Source organism: Oratosquilla oratoria, chromosome 25 (assembly GCF_046742065.1).
Source record: "Oratosquilla oratoria isolate Oo_2021 chromosome 25, ASM4674206v1, whole genome shotgun sequence".
Taxonomy (NCBI): Eukaryota; Metazoa; Arthropoda; class Malacostraca; order Stomatopoda; family Squillidae; genus Oratosquilla; species Oratosquilla oratoria.
The window spans coordinates 12,042,567-12,065,066 of NC_134801.1; the positions used below are offsets into that span (position 1 = coordinate 12,042,567).

Below are 22,500 nucleotides of genomic sequence, written 5' to 3' on the forward strand. Positions count from 1 at the left end.
ATTTCCCCATGAGTCGTCTCCACCCTTTACTGGCATCTCTTCCCAGCAGACTTCTTTGCAATTAAAGTCGCCCATTATAACTATTCTTCCTCCATCTTCCATTATCTTATTTAATGTTATCCTTGTGTCTTCTAACATACTTTTATATTCACTCTTCCCACGAGGCTATTTCTGGAGTCACATAGTTTATTACAAACTTTCTACTCTTCTTATCTATGTCTTCCACTTCGATCATAATCATCTCTACTGTATTCTTTCCATATGTGACACACCTCACGTTTATATCCTTCTTAATCAGGAACATAACTCCACCCCCTTGTTTTGTCTCTCTGTTTCTAATCCAATAATTATATGCATCGTGTCCTACACTGTTGGGTGGTAGTGGACCTTTTAATTTTTTTTTTTCTTTCTACAATTCCCATTATGTCCGGTTCTTTTTCCTTCAGATAATCATTCAGCTCATTCAATCCTGTTATTAATCCATCTATATTTGTGTAAGACACTTTTAATTTTCTGCTACTTCCAGTGTATTTTCTGTTTCCCTTTTGTTTTTCTCTAGTATGTCCCATTTCCTTACTTTCATATTCACTACTCTCCAAAAGAATTTCTCTTTTTGTTCACCTTTTCAAGTTCTTCCAATTTTTCAACTCTCTGAGCAATCTTTGCTATGTTACCGAACCTACTCTCCCAATGTTCGGTCATTTTTTCAAGTTTTTCCTCTAGTCTTGCTAATCGGGGGAGGTTGGTATCCCCCCACCTCATTAAATCCCTGGAAATTATTATCCTCACCTTCCATTGTGCTGCTCTTATCTATATTTCTAATCTTTACATTTTTGTTAATCCCTTCTTCTTCAAAATCCTCAGTCCTCCGCTTGTTTACAAGACGCCTGGCCTCCTGAACCAAGTCCTCCCCTTCCTCCTTTCCTTCCATTTCCCTCAGTAATCCCTTCCCTTCTCATTTTTCTCACCTTCCCACTACACTACGAGCTTTCCCCTTCCATGTAAATACAATAAGGTACTTCCTTTGCGTTGAGATCCACGTAAACTTTTATTTTTCTTCGGAACTCCAATCTTCGCCGTCCATCCGACGAAAGTGTGTGTGTATATGTGTGTGTGTGTGCGTGTGTGTGTGTATACATATACACACACACACACACACATATATATATATATATATATATATATATATATATATATATATATATGAGTGTATTTGGTGCAGGAAAACTCAGAATGATGACAGAGGTTCTTTATTCTCCTGCGTTTTGGCTGTATGCCTTCCTCCGGGGATTCTGTTTAGATGGTTGTTATGTGGGATTTTGGCTCGTTGGATGTTTCGTGATATTATGTCTCGCTGGTTGTCTCGGACAGCACACACAGTGACCCGTGCGTGTCCATTTCGTTTTCCTTGTTAATTTTGTTTCTGATATTATAACCTTCCCGGTTGTTCTGGTTAGTTTGACGAATGCTTACCTATGATTGGTAGAGTCTTCTATGGTGATGTGTGCTGTTTCAACCGTTTTCTTGTTTTCCTATCAAGTCCCTTATTGATTATTTCCGTATTATGCCTGTCTGGGAGATGTCCATATTTATCTAAGTGTACAAACAATAAGTTGTGAGTGCTATGGTGTTTGATGTTATTTCTGTGTTCGTAAATAAGTTTGTCTATGCCAGGTGATGACTCGCCAATATTTGTGGGTATCCCTTACATGGAATTTTGTATATCACGCTGTTTTCACTCCTCATATTTTCTGTTCTGGGCTTCGTGAAGTCTCTAATTTTTCTACCTGACATGTACGTTACCTTAACAGCGGCTATCTGCGAAAGAGTTTCGATGGATTTGGTTTTCTTTGAAAATGGAGCTAAGAGTGTATTCGTTGGTGATTTTATCATCAGTTTTCTCGGCCACATTTAAACGCCCCTGTGCCTCCTTACTTCATTCTTTGTCCCCTATGTCGTACAAACTGTGGCATTTTTACTTTTACTTTGGCAACCAACAGACTGTTTTATTCATATCCATGGCAACCCTCAGTGCTGAAGGGTTTATTGTATATTTTGAGTAAACCCTTAAGTACTCGTACTGTATCCTTTTCTTATAGTCTGATCTTGCTAAACTACTTAATTCAATTGCATGGCATCTCTTTATTATTAAGTGTATTAAACTGAAAAAAATCTATTTAGATATTTTCAAAGAGTAAATATTTATAGCTTATCTTTGATGTAGGCTATGTCCTTGTTTCAAGGTATCAAAAGTGATCAAGTGATGTTTAATTCTGCATTTCTAAGTTTTTATTTACTTCTTTTGTTATCTTTCTTCCTTTGTATTCTGGCTGCAAACAAATAATAAGCATTAGAAATACAAGTATATAAACAGATTAAATAATTCTCTATAAGAAGGGTGACTGTGGTTACGACACTATATGGGACAAAGACTTGGAATTTAAGGAGGAAGAAAGAAGAAATGTAAATGACTTTGAGATGAAGTATTTGAAAAGTACGATTGCGGTTATGAGGATGTATAAAATGAGAGATCAGGAAGTGCGCAGAGGAATGGGGGTGGGAAGGGATCTGGCAGATAGGGTGGATGAAAGAATGATGAGATGGTTTGAGCACACGGAAAGAATGAATAAGGAAAGACTTGTAGAAAGAGTATGGAAGGCAGAGATGGATGAGATAAACTCGAGAGGAAGACCAAGAATGAGATTGATGTATAGGGTGAAAAGTGATTTGAGTAAAATGGGAATGTTTGTTGAGCAAGGGAGGGAGAAGGCAAGGGGTAGGTATGAGTATAGAATGGTTGTGAATGGACAATAAACCGACGTGGCCCAAAGGGACTTCTCCTCTTCTCAAGAAGGAACGAGGAGTGAGGGTTGCCGTGTAAGTGAAGAGGCTGGCCCTGCTGTAGATGTGCTATGCTTTGCTACATTGCTTCTGACCTCGGCAGTGGGCAGATGGCAGGGATGACCCTTCATCCATAAGGAGATAAGATAAAAGGGAAATGGATGACACATGGGAGCGGGTAGGTAGGAATAGGTGCCTTTCTTGACTGGCTGCCTCTCTTATAATAAGGAAGGAAACTATATAAATAGACTCCTGCTTCATTAGCCCTTCATTCTTTCTTGTAGTTTTAATTGTTTCAAAATTATATAATTCACTCATAGTTGAATCATTCACCAGTTTAAAAAGCACTGGCCAATGGTACTGGTAAATATCAAGATTCTATGACCGTATAGGCAAACCAAACCGGAGACAAGCCTTTAGATTGAATTAATTGATTTTTCATCCCGAATCATTCTTGATGAAATTTGATATATATTTTGGAGTTTCTCTATCTCTGACTGAATTAAATCACTTAACGTGAGCATGAGTAAAATCTGCCAAGAAACCTGAAGTCATTATTGTGATGATTGTTTCGTTACTCTAACAGAATTCAACTTCATATAAGTTGTCACCAAAAATCTAATTCAGTCGTGAGAATTTACCCAGTCCATTAAACGTTCCTTGATCCAACCATTCATCGAGCAGTATGGCTTCACAAACTTTTTATTATAAAGAGTTTATTCAGAATTGGGGATGTAATGTTCAGAGATGTAAATTCCTTAGCTTATTAAAACCACTTGTTATTATTCTCCATTAAAGTTATGAATACATCATAGTGATCGAGGAAATTAATCAAAATGTTTAATGGGTAATACAAATATTTAAGTGATTTGGTGTCCATTACAACAAACTTCTAAAGTACGTCACTATTATTCCTTCGATACTATGACTCGTTTTACTCCAGATTTAGTCATGGAAAGCGTCGGACCATTCGATTCTCACAGTTGAATTACGCCGCACTCAATGGGATGAGACACTTTACATTTTCATTGATTACTTTATTACAGTGAGAATCTTTACAGATTCTATTTTAACTAGCACTAGGTGATTTGATCAATCTCTTTGCTGCCGAAGTTGATGCCATTGAGATTATGAAGTAGTCTGCAGTAGCCATTCTTTCTATATACTGAGAGCTTTTTCTCACTTAAAAGAAAAGTATTCAAGTCAGAGGCACGTACTTATTCCCACCCATTTCACTCTCTTCCACCACCCCCTCCACCCATCCCATCCTAGTTCCTCATAGGTCAAGGGTCATCCCTGCATCCGCCAACTGCCCTGGGTCAAACGCAATGCAGCAAGACACAGTAAATTTACAGCAAGGCCACTTCACTTGATCGGCGCCCCACCCTCCGTTCCCTCTAGCAGAGAAAGAGATGGCGGAGAGAAATCACTTCGGGCTGCGTAAAGATATCATTCACACATAAATACCTCCTACCCTCCCTTTTTTTGCATAACAGTATCATCATTACAAAGTTATTCTCCACTCATTCCTATCTCCTGCCATCTCCATTCCTTGCTCAACAGACATTCCCCTCTTGCTCAACGCCCTTTTACATCCATTTCATACTCGGTCGTCCCCTCAAGTTCACTCCCGCCATCTTCACCTTCCACACCTCTTTTTACCAATCTTTCATCACTCATTCTTTCCCTGTGTCCAAACCATCTCAATAATCTTTCATTATCTCTATCTACCATCTCCTTTTCCACTCTCGCTCTCCTCTTCACCTCCTCGTTTCTCACTCTATCCAACCTAGTAACCCCTACCATACTTCTCAGACATTTCATCTCAAACACATTTAAACTTTTCCTCTCTGCTTCTCTTAAATTCTCATTCTAGTCTCTGCTCCATACAATGCCGTCACCACAATCACCCCTTCATACAATCTCCATTCCCAGTTCATTATTTCTCATAACACATTTTAATCCCCCATGATATTTACTTGTTTCTGTCAATCTACAATTTACCTCCGCGTCCACTCCTCCCTTTCCTGCCACATATGACCTCAAATACCTAAAGCTATCCACTTCCTCCAGCCTCTCTCCTTTTAGACTCGCTTCCAAATCACTGTTACCCTCTACACTTGTATTTTTCATCACCTTACATTTGCCCACATTTACCTTCAACTTTCTCCAACTAAATACTTTCTTAAAATCTGTCACTAACTCCCTTAATCCTTCCTCTGATCCTATTACAAGCGCAGTGTCGTCAACAAACAACAACTGGCTCTACCGAAATAAACACCATGTGAGGACGGAGCCTTTATTAGCACGGGGAACGGGGGGAAGTAGGGAGGGAGAGAAGGGAGGTAGGGGGAGGGGGTCACTGAATATTAGGAAAGGTTAAGGAGAAGGTAGATCAAATATCTGGGAAAAGGAAAGGTTAAGGATAAGATGGAACAATTGGCTGGGTGAATGACATTAGCTCACAACCGAGGAACAAAAAGAAGAAGAAAATAATAATGATGGGCAAATGTCCACTGGGGGAAGGGGTTTGGAGAGCAAATAGGGACGGCTTAGAATTTTTATGGACAATGGGTATTAAAGGAATTAGATGGGGTGAGATATTGAACATGCCCCTGTTTTGTGCAATTGTGTTGGTTCTTTGTATGATGACTGCTTTCAAACATTTTCTACGGATCTTCCTTAGGGCAGTCAGAATATGCAGTGAAGAATACTTAGAAGAAGAGTGCTGGTATATCAGGACACTTTTTTTAAATTTTAAATTTCCAGATTTCCTTATAGATAGTTGCAGAAAACAGGCCATCAAGATTCTAGAAGGCCGTAGGCAGCAGGGTGGGACAGCCAAACGTCTCGTGTTACCAACCAGCGACGTCGCCACCAACCTGACTCGGATTCTTAAAAAAAAAAAGATAAAATAAAAAATAAAAAATAAAAATTGGATCACCTAATTTCTTTTAGTACCCATTGCCCACAAAAATTTTAAGCCATCCCTAGTTGCCCTCCAAACCCCTTCCCCCAGTGGACATTTGCCCACCATTCTTATTTTCTTCTTCCTTTTGTTCCTCAGTTGTGAGTTAATGTCATTCACCTAGCCAGTTGTCCCATCTTATCCTTAACCTTTCCTTTTCCCAAACATTTGATCCACCTTCTCCTTAACCTTTCCTAATATTTAGTGATCCCCTCCCCCTACCTCCCTTCTTCTCTCCCTCCTTCTCTCTCCCCGGTCCCCCAGTTCTTCCTATTTCATCTCACTCATGTGTATTACGACCATGTACTTGAAGAAGCCGTAACAAGCGAAACGTCGTACTAATAAAGGCTCTGTCCTCACTTGTGGTGTTTATTTCGATAGACTTGTTGGCAACTGCCACTTTCATACAACAACTGGTTCACCTCCCACTTCTCTCCATTTTCTTTAACTATCTCTGGTCACTTACCATTTACACATTGAACAGTAATGGCAACATGACACATCCCTGACGCAATCCCACCTTTACCTCAAATCCCTCTCTGCATTTCTATTTCTAACACAGGCTTGACTACTCTCGTAAAAACTCTTGACTGCCCTTAATAGCTTTCCCCTAATCCCATACATCTGCAAAACCTCCCACAGTGCCCTCCTATCTACCCTGTCATAAGCCTTTTCCAAACCCATAAATGTCACAAAAATCCTTTCCTTTTCCTAAATATTTCTCACATATCTGCTTTACCACAAAAATATGATCCACGCAACTTCTACCATCTTCTAAACCCACACTGTTCCTCACCAATTACTCCCTCTGTTCCTCTCCTAATCCTTTTAATCAAAACCCTCCCATAAATCTTCCCAACTACACTCAATAAAATGATTCCTCTGAAACTACTGCACTCACACATGCCCCTTTTTTCTATTGTAAAGTGGAACTATACAGGCACTCCTCCAGTCCTCAGGCACTCTACCTTCACTTAGGCACACACTAAACAACCTCACTAGCCAGTCCACTATTACTATACCTCCTTTTTTCAGACATTCTGCATGACACCCATCTAACCCAGGTCACCTAGTCCTGGTGCATTACCTGTTCTCATAATATTCAAAGTTACTTGCACCTCATCTTTTCTTATTTTTCCTCCATTTTCCTCTTCCATCACTGTCATTTACTTAGTGCCTCCCACTGTTGTTACAACGCGGGAGCCTAAGTGTCATTTCACTACTGGTAGTTAACTTTATACTTAGTTATCCGGTCTGTATCTATATAAAACTGTATGGCTAGAAGTAAAAAGGTAACAAAGACAGAAGATTCCATAAAGGAATATTAAATTTTAACTAACTACAGTGTATATTAAGAGACCAAAACAATACAGGTATAATACAATAACACATAAGGAATGGGAATCTAGGTCAATTAGACCAACATGTGAATATATAACATACGAATACAAGAGAAATAAATCAATCAGGCTATAAGAATGTAAGACAAATAAGAATGACTACAATAGACACAAGAGGGTGTGAAATGGACAGATAGTAGTTTCAATGAGTCTTCTCATAAGACTAAGATAATCAAATATATGTGTTATCGATGACAGAGGGGTAAATGTAAATTTCAAGAGTATTCTCATGAGACTAAGACAATCAAAGATATGTGTCTATGCGAGACGGATAGGGAAAATGCGAATAATAATGGTAAATGCGGACAATTTATAGTCGCTGACCCGGATCTTACATACGTCATAATCTGCGTGATGGCAAGAAGAGGAGGCTGAGGATATCTCTTTCGAATTACGCGCTTCGAGAGAGGTGCCGGCAAATTAGCTAGTTTGAGTGCTGGTCGAGCATTTGAATTGCCTTGTTTGAAGCAAGTGCCTCGAGAGATAGGAAGTGGCAAAGCATCTCGCGACTGCATTTTTTACATATCCTGGTGGTAACAATACATCTGATCGGCCTGTATATCGGTCAGAATTATCACGCAGATCAAACGCGCATAGACAAGTTGCGTGTGTTATACAGATGAAGTATTTTTCATTATAATTCACTGGTGCAGCTTGCACTTACAAACATACAAGTACAATAAAGATATAAATAAGAAAATTCATACAAATAATGGTGTAATTATTATTGCGTTACACTACCCCTAATCCCTCCCTATCCTCCCCAACATTCACAGCTCTCTAAAATAATCCACCCACCTTCCTCTTACCTCTTCCTCTTCCGTTAATATCTGTACATCTGTGCCTCTTATATTTTCTTCTTTACTTGACTCACCCCCTTTCTCTTTTGATTTCCTTCCAAAACATTTTTTTATTGCTTTCAAAATGTTCTGTCATACTCCTCCCTCGTTTTGCATCTGCTCTCCTCTTTGCCTCTTTTATCTTTTGATTTACTTCTCTTATTTTTTCATTATATCTCTCATATTTTTCTCTCATCATACTTTGCAATCAGTCCCTAAACCCTCGCTTCTTCTCTTCTACTACCTTCTTTGCTTCATCATCCTACCACTCACTACCCTTCTTTCTATCCTCCCCATCCTCCGTGTTCCACACACCATCTTCGCACATCTTGTGACTCCCTCCTTGAAATACCCGATTCCTCTTCCACATCAATTTCCACTCTGTCCTTCACCATTCCCACAATTCTCTCAGCTTCATCTTGTACTCCTGCTCCTTTTCTTTCTCACCTAAATAGTTTGCTCTAAGCACCTCTCTACCTTCCACTCTTTTCTTCTTTCTCCACCTATCCTCCACTCTCAACTTACCTTCCACCAAAATATTATCCGACATTTCCCCCACTCTCTCTCTCCTTAGATCATGAACATCCAAAGCTCTTCCTACTATTTTCCTAGATACCACTTCATAGTCCATTAATGCCTTACCAACCACCCTTCTATCCACCACCCTCTCCCATGTGTACTTATGCTTGACTTTTTCTTAAACACAGTATTATTTATCATCAACTCTCTAAACACATCTCCACCATTAACTCCACTATGATTTTTACCAGGCACTCCACATTTCCTAACAACTCCGCCTATTGGTTCATTATCTACTATAACATTGAAATCTCCCAATGCCACTAACTTGTGCATTCCTCCCAGAACTCTTTAAGCATTCATTTAAATCATTCGAAAAAGCCCCCCTCTCCTCTACACTCTTTTTACTACCAGGCCCATATACGCTTACAAAGGGCCACATCTTCCTTTCCAGTTTCACCTTCATACATATTAATCTCGAAGAAACCTCCTTCCATTCCACCACTCACTTACCTACCTTTCACTTACTAGTAAAGCCACCCCTTCCCTTCCTCTTCCTCTCCTCACTCCCAACTCCCTCCTCACTACCCTCCCAACCCAAAATCACTCCTCTCTTTCAATATAGTATCACTCAATGCCAACACATCAATCTTCCTTTCCACAAATATTCTGCATATCTCTTACCTTTTACTCTCATCTGTACACACCCACGCACATCAAAATACCCAAACCTTAGGATTACAAAGGATTACAAAGGCAAAGCATGCCGACAGGAGACCTTTTGATCCATATCTAGGTCGGATGCACAAAAAAAAAAAAAAAAAAAAAATCATATTAATAATAAATTAAAACTATAACAATGTAAATAACAATTAAAATACATAAATAAATGCATTGGTATAGTTGAATAACAAACAAACAGGTAAATAGTAAATGATAATAAATTGACATATAACTAATAATAAATGAAAATCAGACAGACAAATTATAACAAAACAAAAACAAATAATATAACATAAATTATAATAATTACAGCATCTTACTTAGGTATTTATCTAAATGATTCTTAAAGCTTCGAACTGAACTACATTGCACTACCTGTGCAGGAAGTTTATTCCATTCATTAACTACACGGTTGGCAAAGTTGTTTCTACCTACTTCCAAATTGAATCTATTTCCGGACAGTTTGAGACCATTGTTTCTTGTCTGATTCTCATTCAATGTGAAAATTTGGTCACTTTTGATGTTGTCAATTCCCTTTAAAATCTTAAAGACCTGTATCAAGTCACCTCTGAGTCTACGCTTTTTTAGGGAAAACAGATTCATGTGCTTAAGTCGATTTTCGTATGATTTATTTTTGATATTTGGAATCAGTTTTGTGGCTCGCCGTTGTACTTTTTCCAGTCTGTCAATGTCTTTAATGAGATTCGGTGACCATACGGAAACAGCATATTCCAAATGTGGACGAACTAACGATTTATATAGCTTGTTAATGAGTGATGGACTTTTGAAATCAAAAGATCGCGCAATCAATCCCAGAATCTTATTTGCTTTCTCAGAGGCTGAAATACACTGCTTGGATGATTTGAGGTCGTTACTGATAATTACGCCGAGATCTTTTTCACTATCCACTTTTGTTAACGAATTTCCAAATAACTTGTAATCGTACTTGCTGTTATTTTTACCTATGTGCATTACCTTGCATTTACTTGTGTTAAATTTCATTAGCCACTTTTCAGACCATTGCTGTAATTGATCTAAATCTTCTTGAATATCTAATTGGTTTGAGTGATCATTTGCCACTCCGCACAGTTTTGTATCATCAGCAAATTTGGAAACAGTAGATTTTAGTCCATGGTCTATATCATTTATATATACTATGAATAGAAGTGGCCCAAGAACGGAACCCTGAGGAACTCCACTTGCAACACTTTTCCATCCAGAAGTTTTTCCATTTAAAACAACTCTCTGTTTTCGACCTTTCAACCAATTACTAGTCCAACCTAATAGGCTACCACTTATTCCATGCAAAGCTAATTTAGTAAGTAGTCTTTCGTGTGGGACGGTATCAAAAGCTTTTGCAAAGTCTAGATATATTAAATCTATATTGTTTCTTTTGTCATAATTCGAGACAACTGTGTTGTAGAATTCGAGTAAGTTAGTCACGCAAGAACGTTTCCGTCTGAAACCATGTTGGCTATCATTTATCAAACGGTTACTTTCTAAATGATATTCGATAGCATCTCTGATGATAGTTTCCATTATTTTTCCTACGATCGAAGTCAAACTAATAGGCCTATAGTTATTTGGTTTCTTTTTGTCACCTTTTTTGAATATGGGAGTAACGTTAGCTAGCTTCCATTCTCTTGGGACATCTCCGGATATGATGGGTTTCTTGAAAATAATTTCTAATGGAACAACAATCTCATTTTTCATTTCATTTAAGATTCTTGGATGCCAACCGTCAGGCCCTGGTGTTTTATTAACTTTGAGTTTGTCTATACACCTTTTAATTGTTTCTTTTGTTATATTTACCGTAGTGAGTAAGTTTACCCCAGACTTTTCACAGGTTTCAGTTTGGAATTCACTTTGAGGTGTTTCGTTTACGAATACCGAGCTAAAATAATTGTTTAAGAGATTACACATTCCTTCATTTGAATATTCAAGTTGACCGTCAGCAGATAATAGTGGACCAATGTGATTCCTAACAACCTTTTTATCTCTAATGTAACTATAGAATTCTTTGGGATTCTCTTTGGATTTCTCAGCGATGTTCATTTCGTATTGTCGTTTTCTTTTTCTTATTGTCTTTTTTAAATCTCTCTGTATTGATACATAACTTTCATAGTCATTAGATGCACCCGAGCACTTATATTTCTTATAAGCCTGTCTCTTTTTAGCAATACTTTTTTCAGTTTCTTTGTCGAGCCACTTTGGGCGAGCCTGATTTGGGGGACGTCTGTCCTTAAAAGGAATGTAAGTTTGAATCATCTTAGTGAGCGTATTTTGAAATATTTCCCACATCTGATCTACAGGCCTTTCGTTTAATTTTTCCTCCCAATCTGTAAGCTGAAGCTCCTGACGTAGTTCTATGAACTGAGCTTTACTGAAATCGGGTATTTTAGAAGCACAAGTATCTATTCTAAAATTGTTTAGGAGTTTGAATCTGACTAAGTTGTGATCGCTATTTGCAACAGATTCACCGACTTCTACATCAGTTGCCATGCTTTCGCGGCTAGTGATCAATAAATCGAGTAAGTTTCCATATCTTGTGGGCTCTTTTACATGCTGAATTAAGTAATTGTCACCAAGAAAATCAATCAAGCGACTACCTATATGGCCATGTTCAAGGGTCATCCAATCAATGTCAGTAAAATTGAAATCACCCATTATCAATAAATCCCGGTTGCAGAAACTAGACAGTTCTTGAAATAACAGTTTGTCGTCTGCTAATGATAATGTCTTTGGCCTATATATTACACCTATATTCATTTTTTGTCCATTTGTTTGGGTTAACTCAACCCACAAACTGTCATATGCATCCTGTTTCACTTTCTCTAAAACACAAGCATGAACATTGTTTTTAACGTACAATAGAACACCCCCACCTTTCTTGTGGTTTCTATCCTGATGAAAGTGTTTAAATCCCGCAATATTAAATTCAGCTTCGAACTCTGTACCATTTAACCATGTCTCAGTTATTCCTATCATATCGAGATTTTCGCTTTTGACATACGCCTGTATTTCTTGAAATTTGTTCCTAATACTACGAGCATTAAAGTACATAGTTTTAAGAAACTCCTGATTATTTCTTTTTGACACATTTTGAGTTTCAATGTCATGTCTTATATTATCATTTTGTTTTTTATTTATGCCTTGCTCTATATAATTATTATTTGGTCCTTCATTGACATTCAATGCCTCATTAACATTTCTCCTATCAAAATTAACATTTCCCCCATCACGGACATCTGGTCGATTGCGGTCATCCGATCTATTTTGTACATTTTGTCCCCCTACGTCACCGTGATTCACGCCGGCCTCCCGTCGTTCAGTGACATTATGTCCGGCATCCCTTTCTAAAATTATATTTTGTCCTCCAGTGACATTATATCCTACCGTGATATTTTTTCCTCCACTATAATTACATCCCATCGTGATCTTTTGTCTTCCACTGTCATTACATCCTATCTTGATATTTTGGCCTTCATTGACATTCTGTCCGGTATCTCTTCCTAAAATTATATTTTGTTCTTCACTGACATTATATCCTACCGTGATATTTTCTCCTCCATTATCATTACATCCTATCGTGATATTTTGTTCTCCACTATCATTATTTCCCATCGTGATCTTTTGTCCTCCACTGTCATTACATCCCATTGTGACATTTTGTCCTAAGACATTACATCCTAATGTGTCATTTCGTCCTCTAGCGATATTACATCCTATCATGATATTTTGGCCTTCATTGACATTCTGTTCGGTATCCCTTCCTAAAATTACATTTTGGCCTTCAATGACATTATATCCTACCGTGATATTTTCTCCTCCATTATCATTACATCCTATCGTGATATTTTGTTCTCCTTTACCATTACTTCCCATCGTGATCTTTTGTCCTCCACTGTCATTATATCCCATTGCGACATTTTGTCCTATGACATTATATCCTAATGTGACATTTCGTCCTCTAGCGACATTATATCCTAAAATTATATTTTGTTCTATACTGGTACATTGTTCTACATTAATGCTATACTCTACACTGTTTTCCCAAGTACATTCTATTTCCCCTTCCCTTTGGCCTTCTACCCTAAAAAAGGAGCTGGTTCATTACAAACTCCCACAATGAGGTTTGTAAGAACATCTTTGCCTCTGCGGGTAAGGTGGATCCCATCAGAAGCGTAAAGGTCATGGCGCCTAGAAAAGAGATACCAAGGATCAAGAAAGTGGTATCCCAATTGTGTGCACAACTGCGATATCCTATCATTGATCCCTATGGCTCTACTGTTCCAACACGAACCTGCGTAGATCCTCGGGAGGATCCCACAGACTACGTGACGGCTCCCACGTTCCTTCATCTCCTGAAGGAGGACCTTGTAATTCCGAACAAGCTCCTCTGATCTCACCCTACCTACATCGTTACTACCCGTATGTACAATCGTAACCGTGTTCTTCCGTCCTTGCTCCCTGATGGACCGGGTACAATCAACGATCCCACGGCCCGGTTCTGGTTGGAGAATTCCCAGGCCCTCGTACGGCTTTACTTCTCACAGGAATGTCTCCTCTGGGGCTACAGAGTATAGGATAATTAGCCCCACATTGCGTTCCATTTTAGCCACCTTTACGGCCCGACTGGGAAAAATTGGTGGCAGTATTCTCTTCTCCCTAACACAGGGGAAGGCGAAAATGGAAATATATCCCCAAAAAAGTGGTACAGGGTAGTATTAAGAGGGGGTGCAGACAAAATTATTTAAGTCTCTGGTCCGTAGGGGCACCCCATATAGTTCCTAAAATATTGACTGTATGCTACTGTATATTTTATACCTTACAATAACATGCAGCCAATAACCCAGATGGCATTAAACTTAGGGAATGCGACAGTAGTAAAGATGTGGTTCTGGCACGCTTCTAAGCTGAGTCTGGTGGTACAGCGAAATCCCATATTAAAGTTTGGTCATTTTTTATGTTAAACCTACCCTCGTCATGGATGCCGGCCGATGCACGAAATCTTCCGTGGAGGGGGTGCTTCCATCTTCAAGACAGATTCTGCACACATCATCTGCCGCTGTTTCCCCCTGACGGCTGGGCAACACACACGCTCTACACGCCCTATGGTCATTCAAGATCTCCATGCTAACGTCCGAATTGTATCGGCAGAGTCTGACATGCTGAGGTTGTTGCATCTTACACTGTACACTGTTCATAATATTGTTCGGCCGCCGATGACGTTGAAGGTGAAATTGTTGACTATAATTAGGAAGTGAAGATGAGTGATGTTGCTGGACCTCTGTGAGTGTTGGTGGAGGATGAATTACTGGGGAAGGATGGTGATGGTGGTCGTCTGTGAATAGGGGGTACTCGTGGGGAGTAATGCTTTCGTGATGAAAGAGGCGGTCATCCATGAGGGGGTTGTACACGCCGTGGTTACCATCGAATGACTCCGGGGAATAGTTTTCCGTTGTGTATCCCGGACATCTCGAGTCACCACACATTGGTTCGAGATTGAGGGCAGGTTCCGGCATGGACCAACTCGTGTAGGGTTTCGTTAAGGTGTGCCGGATGACATCCAGACCCACCACCGCCCTGCCACTCCGCATTCCAGTTCCTCTGCCACTTCCGTCACTATCGCTACCTCCGTCTCCACTACCAACTCCTTTACCACCAACGAGTGCTTCCATCACAGCTGGGTCACAACTTAATGTCCCTGGAAAAGAAGAAAATTGGGATGAGGATTCATTATAATAGCATACGGAATATGAAATAAGTCCTTTTGTTCTACATCAAGGCTGTATGACAAATTGAGGGGCACTAATGAGCACAATGATAGGTTGGTCAGACAGAATATCAAATGTCTTAGGGAATGGGGTTATATATATATATATATATATATATATATATATATATATATATATATATATATATATATGACGTAAGTGGAGTAGGAAACACAGGGGTCTTAGTATTGAGTTTAGTCCTGACTAGTTTCGCAGGTATGCGAAACTAGTCGGGAATAAACTCAAGACTAAGACTCCTGTGTTTCCTACTCCGTTTACGTCAACCTGTCAGAATCTCTCTCTCTCTCTCTATATATATATATATATATATATATATGTGTGTGTGTGTGTGTGTGTGTGTGTGTGTGTGTGTGTGTGTGTGTGTGTGTGTGTGTGTGTGTGTGTGTGTGTGTGTGTATTTACCTAGTTGTATTTTGCGGGAAGGGGAGCTATGCTCGTGATGTCCCGCCTTTGTATCTTGCAGTGTCTAGTTTGTTTTTAAACTCATGAATGGTTTTTGCGCATACTATTCCATTGTCCAGTTTGTTCCAAGTGTCTAAAACTCTATGAGGAAAACTGTTTTTCTTCAGTTCTCTTCTATAGCTATGTTTTTTTATTTTCTTTCCATGTCCTCTTGTGTTTCTTTTGTCCCAGTTAAGTAAGTTCTCACTATCGAGTACCTCTGTGCCTTTCATGATTCTGTAGATGGTCAATAGGTCACCTCTCTCTCTCCTTTGCTCCAGTGTCGGTAACTCCAGTTTAGCCAATCTCTCCTCGTATGATAGGTTTGCAAGTGCAGGTGCCATTTTTGTAGCTGCTCTTTGGATTCTTTCTATTTTCTTTATATTCTTTTTGGTACTGGGGGACCACAATGTCGCTGCATACTCTAATCTAGGCCTTATCAATGTAACCAATATTTTTTTCATCATGTCTTCGTCCAAGTATGTAAACGCCACTTTTATTGATCTTAGCAAGTTGTAAGTCTCCCCGACAATTTTGTTAATCTGTATATCATAGGACAAGTCGTTCGTGATAATCACTCCCAAATCTTTTTCGGATCCTACTTTCTTTACTTCTTTGGTTCCAATTGTATATTTTCCTGATATTCTGTTTTTGCTTTTTCCAAACTCCATTATGCTACACTTCTTAGTATTAAAGTCCACTTCCCATTTCTGACTCCAGTTCCATACCCTATTTAGGTCTTCTTGCAGTGCTTCACAGTCCTCATCAGTTTCTATTTTCCTTAGCAGTTTGGCGTCATCGGCAAAGAAGCTCATGTAGCAGTTCACGTCGTCATCCATGTCATTCATATAGATAGCAAACATTATTGGTGCCAGCACAGATCCTTGCGGTACTCCACTGATCACCTCTTTCCAGTCTGAATATTTTTCTCTGAGCACTACTCTCATCTTTCTACCAGTCAGAAAGTCCTCCATCCATTTTAGTATGTTTCCTTGTATTCCTCCTATGTGTTCCAGTTTTTTTTAGTAGTTTTCTGTGTGGTACTTTGTCAAAGGCTTTTTGCGTGTGTGTGTGTGTGTGTGTGTGTGTGTGTGTGTGTGTGTGTGTGTGTGTGTGTGTGTGTGTGTGTGTGTGTGTGTGTGTGTGTGTGTGTGTGTGTATGTATATATATACATACAAGCACCTGGCTTACGCCAGCCCTGGATACGCCAGGGGTGCTTGGCCTTCGGCAAGACCCGCTACGCGGATCGCTCACTTCGCTCGCAGTGCGCTCCGCGCATCTTTTTTTTTTTTTTTTTTTTTTTTTTAATTCCGATTGCTTTATTTATCTGAATCAGCCTTATCATCTATCTTCACACTCTTTATAGGTCCATCTTCTGTCTCATCACCTTCTCTTTTCCTCTTGGGTGCAAACGATCTTCCCTCTTGAGTAGGCTCCTCACCCGATGCCTCCAGCAACTTTTTTACAGCCTCGTTGATATTGTCAAGTTTATGTTCAAGTTTACGTTGCAAATTTACAGCCTCGTTGATATTGTCAAGTTTATGTCCAAGTTCACGTTGCATAGCCTCTATTTCTTCTTTTACAGTACTTTCAGGGGTTGTCGGTTTCTCATTTTCTTCAATGTCATAAGTGTAGTCTGGGAGTACCATATCGATTGCCTCTTTCTCCGATATTGGAGGGATTACTACCATGGACTGATCAGGTTCTTCTTCTGCTATCACTGCGTCGTCCGAGTGTTCGGTCACCACCCTTGATTGCTGTTCGGGCTCTACTGGCACATCTTGGGCAAAGAATAACTCTTTATATACTACGTTGGTAGGCAGTCTTCGACATTCACTGTCTTTAACCTTCTTCCACCCAGTATAGTAGTATTGTGAATCCCAACTCGTAACACGGGAACACGCAACGTACAATTGTCCATGTGCGAAGCACTGGGTACCATCTAGCAAAAGTCCACATTTTTCAAATGTTTGCCCTTGCGACTTGTTAATTGTCATGGCAAAAATCAACTTGACAGGGAACTGATTGCGCTTGAAGGGCATACTTGAATCCGTGGACTCGAGTGTTATCCTGGGAATTACGGTCTGTTCTCCTGAATACGTTCCCCCTAGAATCTTGCCAACGATAGTGTTCTTTTCAAAGTTGGTGACCATCAATCGCGTACCATTACACAACTTGGGAGGAGTAATGTTTCTCATAACCATTACCACGCAACCAACCTTAACCCGCAATTTATGCAAAGGGATAGAAGGGGTGTCTATGGCATTTAAAACAGAGGTCTGTATATCCGAACCTATTTCAATCGGAGTATCAATACTTAGGAATGTTTTCTCCCTTCCTTCAAATATGTCATACACAATGTCGTTGGTTGCGTCTACGTCGTTATTTATAGGGCTTACTATCACCCTACTCTCCAAAAAACGTTCGTTAAGAACATTATCGGAGAGACCCCCGTAAACTTGACCAATTAATTCTTCCCGACTCCGAGTCATTATTCCGAATTGTTTTGGTAGTTTAGTAGGGCCACTATGTCCCTGCCCCAACAACAATAAGGATCGTGCAAATTTCTTGTTTTCTTGGTCTGTAGTTTTCAGCCTCACATTTTCGGTAAGTTCGATTTTGATAAGGTATTCCCAAAAGCCACTTGACTTGATGCAATACCCAAGTTCGTCATCCTTTCCACCACCTCGAATGACAGGTAAGATTTGCCTGAAGTCCCCAACACACACAAACACTATTCCTCCCATGAAAGCGTCGTTACCGGTTATGTCTCTCAAAGTGATATCCAATGCCTCCGAAGTGTTCTTGTTTGCCATAACAACTTCATCCCAGACTATCAATGATGTCATATTCGTAAGCTGTGCTAAATCGGTATTCTTCTTGATGCCACATGTTCTCACTTCATTGTATTCCATTAGGGGTATCTTGAACATGTTATGAGCTGTTCTACCACCGTGCAAAACAGTAGCGGCAATCCCAGAAGAAGCTACAGCCAAAGCTATCTTCCCCATGGAACGGACAGAGTCCAATAAAGTGTTAAGCACAAATGACTTACCGGTGCCACCTGGAGCACTCAAAAACACCCCATTATTCATGCTCTTATTAGCGTTCTTTATCCTTAACATTATGACATCGTAACAATGCCTCTGTTTAATGTTCATGATGGTCAACTTATCGTTAACTTCCTTCAAGAGTTTTTCTTTGTTGTACGACCGTTCCCGGCGAATGACGTTGCTCGACTTTTCCCGGTTTCTACTCTTGGGCAGCCCATACTCTGTGATATCTTTTCCTCCACAGTTCCAAACGTGTTCCTGTATATCGTCAAGAGCATCGAGATAAATCTCATCGTTATAGTCTTTCAAACCGGACTGATGAAGGAAATCACTTGAAAAAAGGTCCTTAGTCTCACTCCAAATCGTAGACTGATCCTCCAAATCTGAAAACACCAACATACTCGCGTATGTTTCTCGTACCTTTTTTCAATCATTTGTGTGATTGATGATTTCCAATATAGTTTGCCGCCAAGTCTCTTCGTCATTTATGAGACCCATAGCTTTAACCGTCTCTCGGTACGTGTCGTACCTACGACCCTCGTGAGTTCTGAGATCTTCAAATGAAGTAGGGTCCTTTATATGCGTCAGCAGTAACCTCATATAGAATAATTCTACAGTCTTGGTGTTAACCGCCCTTATGCGACCCAATGTTGTCCGACATGTCTTCCGCTCTCGCCAAATGTTCAATTTTTTATCCCAAAGGAAATGGTTAGGTACCTGGTGGTAATAAAGCTCAGCTGCGAACTTATTTTGCGTACAAAATTGAAAAAACGCAGTGAGTTGTGTATCTATGTTCGATTTTTTGTTTAGGGATTCGGTACTATCCGAATCCTTGAAAAAGACCTCGTTTTCTCCCTCCAAATGAAGATCTAGTGACAGCACTGCTGGGCTATTTTTATGTATCGAGAACCTAAATATCTTCCAAGTAGCCTCATTCGCATTAACGAAACGGGCCTCCTGGTAATTCTTTACCTCGTTCACCGTTTCCTCACCCTCTTTAGTGTAAAGGATACGATCACAACCCTTGTTTAGGTACTTTGTAACATAAGCGATACACTTTATGGTGTTGGCACACTCCACGTTAATGTGAGCATCAACGAGTAGGCAAAGATAAGCATTGTAGGGCACAACCCACGAATTTTCGATAGTGACGTCCTTCCCCTTGACTTCTTAACAATAGAGTTTCCTCCTTGACCTATTGATCTCCTTTTATACAGAGGGTATCCGTTATTACCAAATAGGAGTTCTTCCCTGCAAACTTTTGGGAAACCCTTACCACAGGTGTCACCTTTACTGTTTTTGCCCTGACAACAGGGTTGTTGCTCATTGAAACCCTTGCAAGGACCGTGAATCATATTACGTGTTACAATATCCTGTAACCTGGGCTCCTTTTCAGGGTCCGGTATCTCTGCTGATATGATTTCATCAACCAACGATGCAGTTACACGTTTTTCCATCCACAACAAAATGTGTTCATGAGGAAGCCCTCGTTTCTACCACTCGATACTGTATAAGTGAGCCTTAACACCACCGAAAACCCTTTTCTTCACCAACTCATCTATGAGGGCATCTATTTTCATCTTGAACACCCTACTCACTAAATCTGGCCTGTCTTGAATCTGATTGTATATGGCATCGTCGCCTACGCTGGTAGCGCTAACAGCATCTTTCAAATCTTCCCAGTGAGGGTTTATCGTGAACGTAATGAAGAAATCCGGAGAACCGTACGTTGTAACGTACGTTAGAGCATCTTGCTGACGCTGCTTCATGTACCTTGGTCCTCCAACGAAAGTGGGAGGTATTATCACCCTTTGACCCACGTTCTTCCCCGAGTCTGCAGCCAAAATATCGGCACGTTCTTTACGCATTGTACTCTGGTTAAACTCTATGAACGATAACCGCAACGACTCAACCTTCACATAGTTGTCGACCACGAATTGTTGGAATAATCTTCGCATCTTTGTCAACTAATTAAAGCTACCTTCACGTTCCATGTAAAGAGATGAGTAGTACATGCAAGGGCTAAGGGTGTCGTACGTTTTCGCTGAGGTGGCTTCTAATTGCTGTTTGAACGAAGGTGGTTCATCACTCTCTTTATTGTCACATTTCCCTATTTTTAACTTCTTATTTTTCTTGAATTGATGACTATAGCCAAGATCCCCGTTAGGGAACAATAGTGGATACTGGAAACTATCATAAAAGAAATTCATGTGATGGACCAAACGCGTTTTATACTTTGATCCCTCTTTATTGAACTGATGATTATACGCATTGGATCTTTTGCAGGGTCTAATTTGACTATCGCCCCCACTTCAACAGAAGCTGTCGGGAGGTGATAGACTCCCTTCTGTTCCCGGGTTTGTACACCCTCAGCTGACTTTAACGTGATTGACACGTTTGGCACACTATCATACTTCTTCATGTGATCCTCAATCAACCCCTTTGCAGTCTCAAGCTCTTGGAGCATACCGGATAGGCAACTGTTGTGTTCAGCCATATAATCGTAGAAGAGTGTGACTATGGACTGGTTTTCTGTTCTTTCCTTTTGTTCTCTTTTTCTACGGTTTACTGTTTGTTTGGAGACTTTCTCATCCGGCTTTCGTGTTACACGGACAGTTCTAATCTTTAATTGTTGGTCTCTGTCATAACAAAAGTATAGGTCCAAATACGAATTATCATTTCTCCGTTCCGGCGCCCCTGGAAACGGTGAAGATTGAATTATTTTCTGAGCATCCAACGTGGACAACCTATGATATATCCTACCCTGAATCTTATAAGACATCACTGACTCTGCTGCATTTTCCAACTTTTTGGAAGTCGAGAAAGACGTAAATGAGAACATATTATTCAACCCCACTAAATTATTGAAAAAACGTTCAGAGAGCGGCGACTTTCCCTTGTACAGATCTTTGAGTACCTTATCCTTTATTTCGGTTGGTACAGTGAGTGACGTCTGCCCCTGGTTACAACATATTGTCTGGAGCTCATTTTTCCACAGCAGCGCATTGCATATTTTACACTTTCTGCCCCCCAAAACCCCTATATCATTTAGTTTCACTTCTTTGTCTGCTTCGCGTAACGATCCCTTCACATTCTCATGCGCACGCCCACGCGGATTACTTTCCTCAGCTGTCTTCTTTTTGGCGATTACTGTACGTTGGTTCCTCATTTCAGTGAGAACACGGTTTTCCTGCTCTGTGTAGTCCTTCAATTCCTTTGGTGAACACTCCGACCCACACATCCGCTTCTTTTGTTGGGAGATGTATTCCGATTCATTATTTTTCATTATTTCTAACATTGTTTTCCGCAGCTTATTATCCACTTCATTCTTTTCCGCTTGTAACCGTTTTTTCTCTTTTTGGATCTTTTTCAGGTCTCTTCTCAACTCTACTTTCCTTTGCTCCCTCTTCTTTTCTTGCTGGCGCCTCACATTCTTCATAGCGAACACGTTTTTTCGGGCGTTTCTTTTAAATGTCTTGAACCTACGCTCTAAATAGTACAACTGGTATTGCCTGTGTCCTCTTCCACCACTACCACGACAATTTTTGTAGCCTGCGTAATAGTGCTTCTTGAAATTTTCTACAACCTCGGAAGAAATATCCCCGCTATACGGTTCCAGGTCATCTATTGTACTATCACTGTACTCGTATGTTGGTGAATTGCGTAACATCTCGTTGAAACTAAGGACTATACGTTGGAATTGTTGTATAGATTGCTCCGCGACGCATGTCGTAGATGGCCGGTTTTTACACTTTTCGTAATATTCGGGGTGGCATTTCTTATGCTCTTCTGTTAACTGTGCTCTGAGAACTTTGTCAATAGTGGATTTGTCAATCTTTTTTTGTTTTGTCACCCAAGCCCAGAAATGTCGCTGTCGCCTTTTCATGGCGGCTTCACTATCACGGGGTTCTTTGACC

At 40.0% G+C, this 22,500-nt stretch overlaps 1 protein-coding gene across 3 annotated transcripts in view; it reads right to left on the reverse strand.

The window, feature by feature from the left end:
- Positions 1-22,500, reverse strand: part of LOC143038817 (dipeptidase 1-like) — a 959,386-nt gene that overhangs the window by 561,831 nt on the left and 375,055 nt on the right. For 2 of the 3 annotated variants that reach the window (XM_076208382.1, XM_076208381.1), the window contains exon 2: positions 14,270-14,997. The exons of the other annotated variant lie outside the window; for it this stretch is intronic. In XM_076208382.1, coding sequence (XP_076064497.1) covers positions 14,270-14,971 — 702 coding nt within the window. In that variant the 5' untranslated portion in view covers positions 14,972-14,997. The remainder of the gene's footprint in view (positions 1-14,269; positions 14,998-22,500) is intronic. 3 annotated transcript variants of the gene reach the window in all.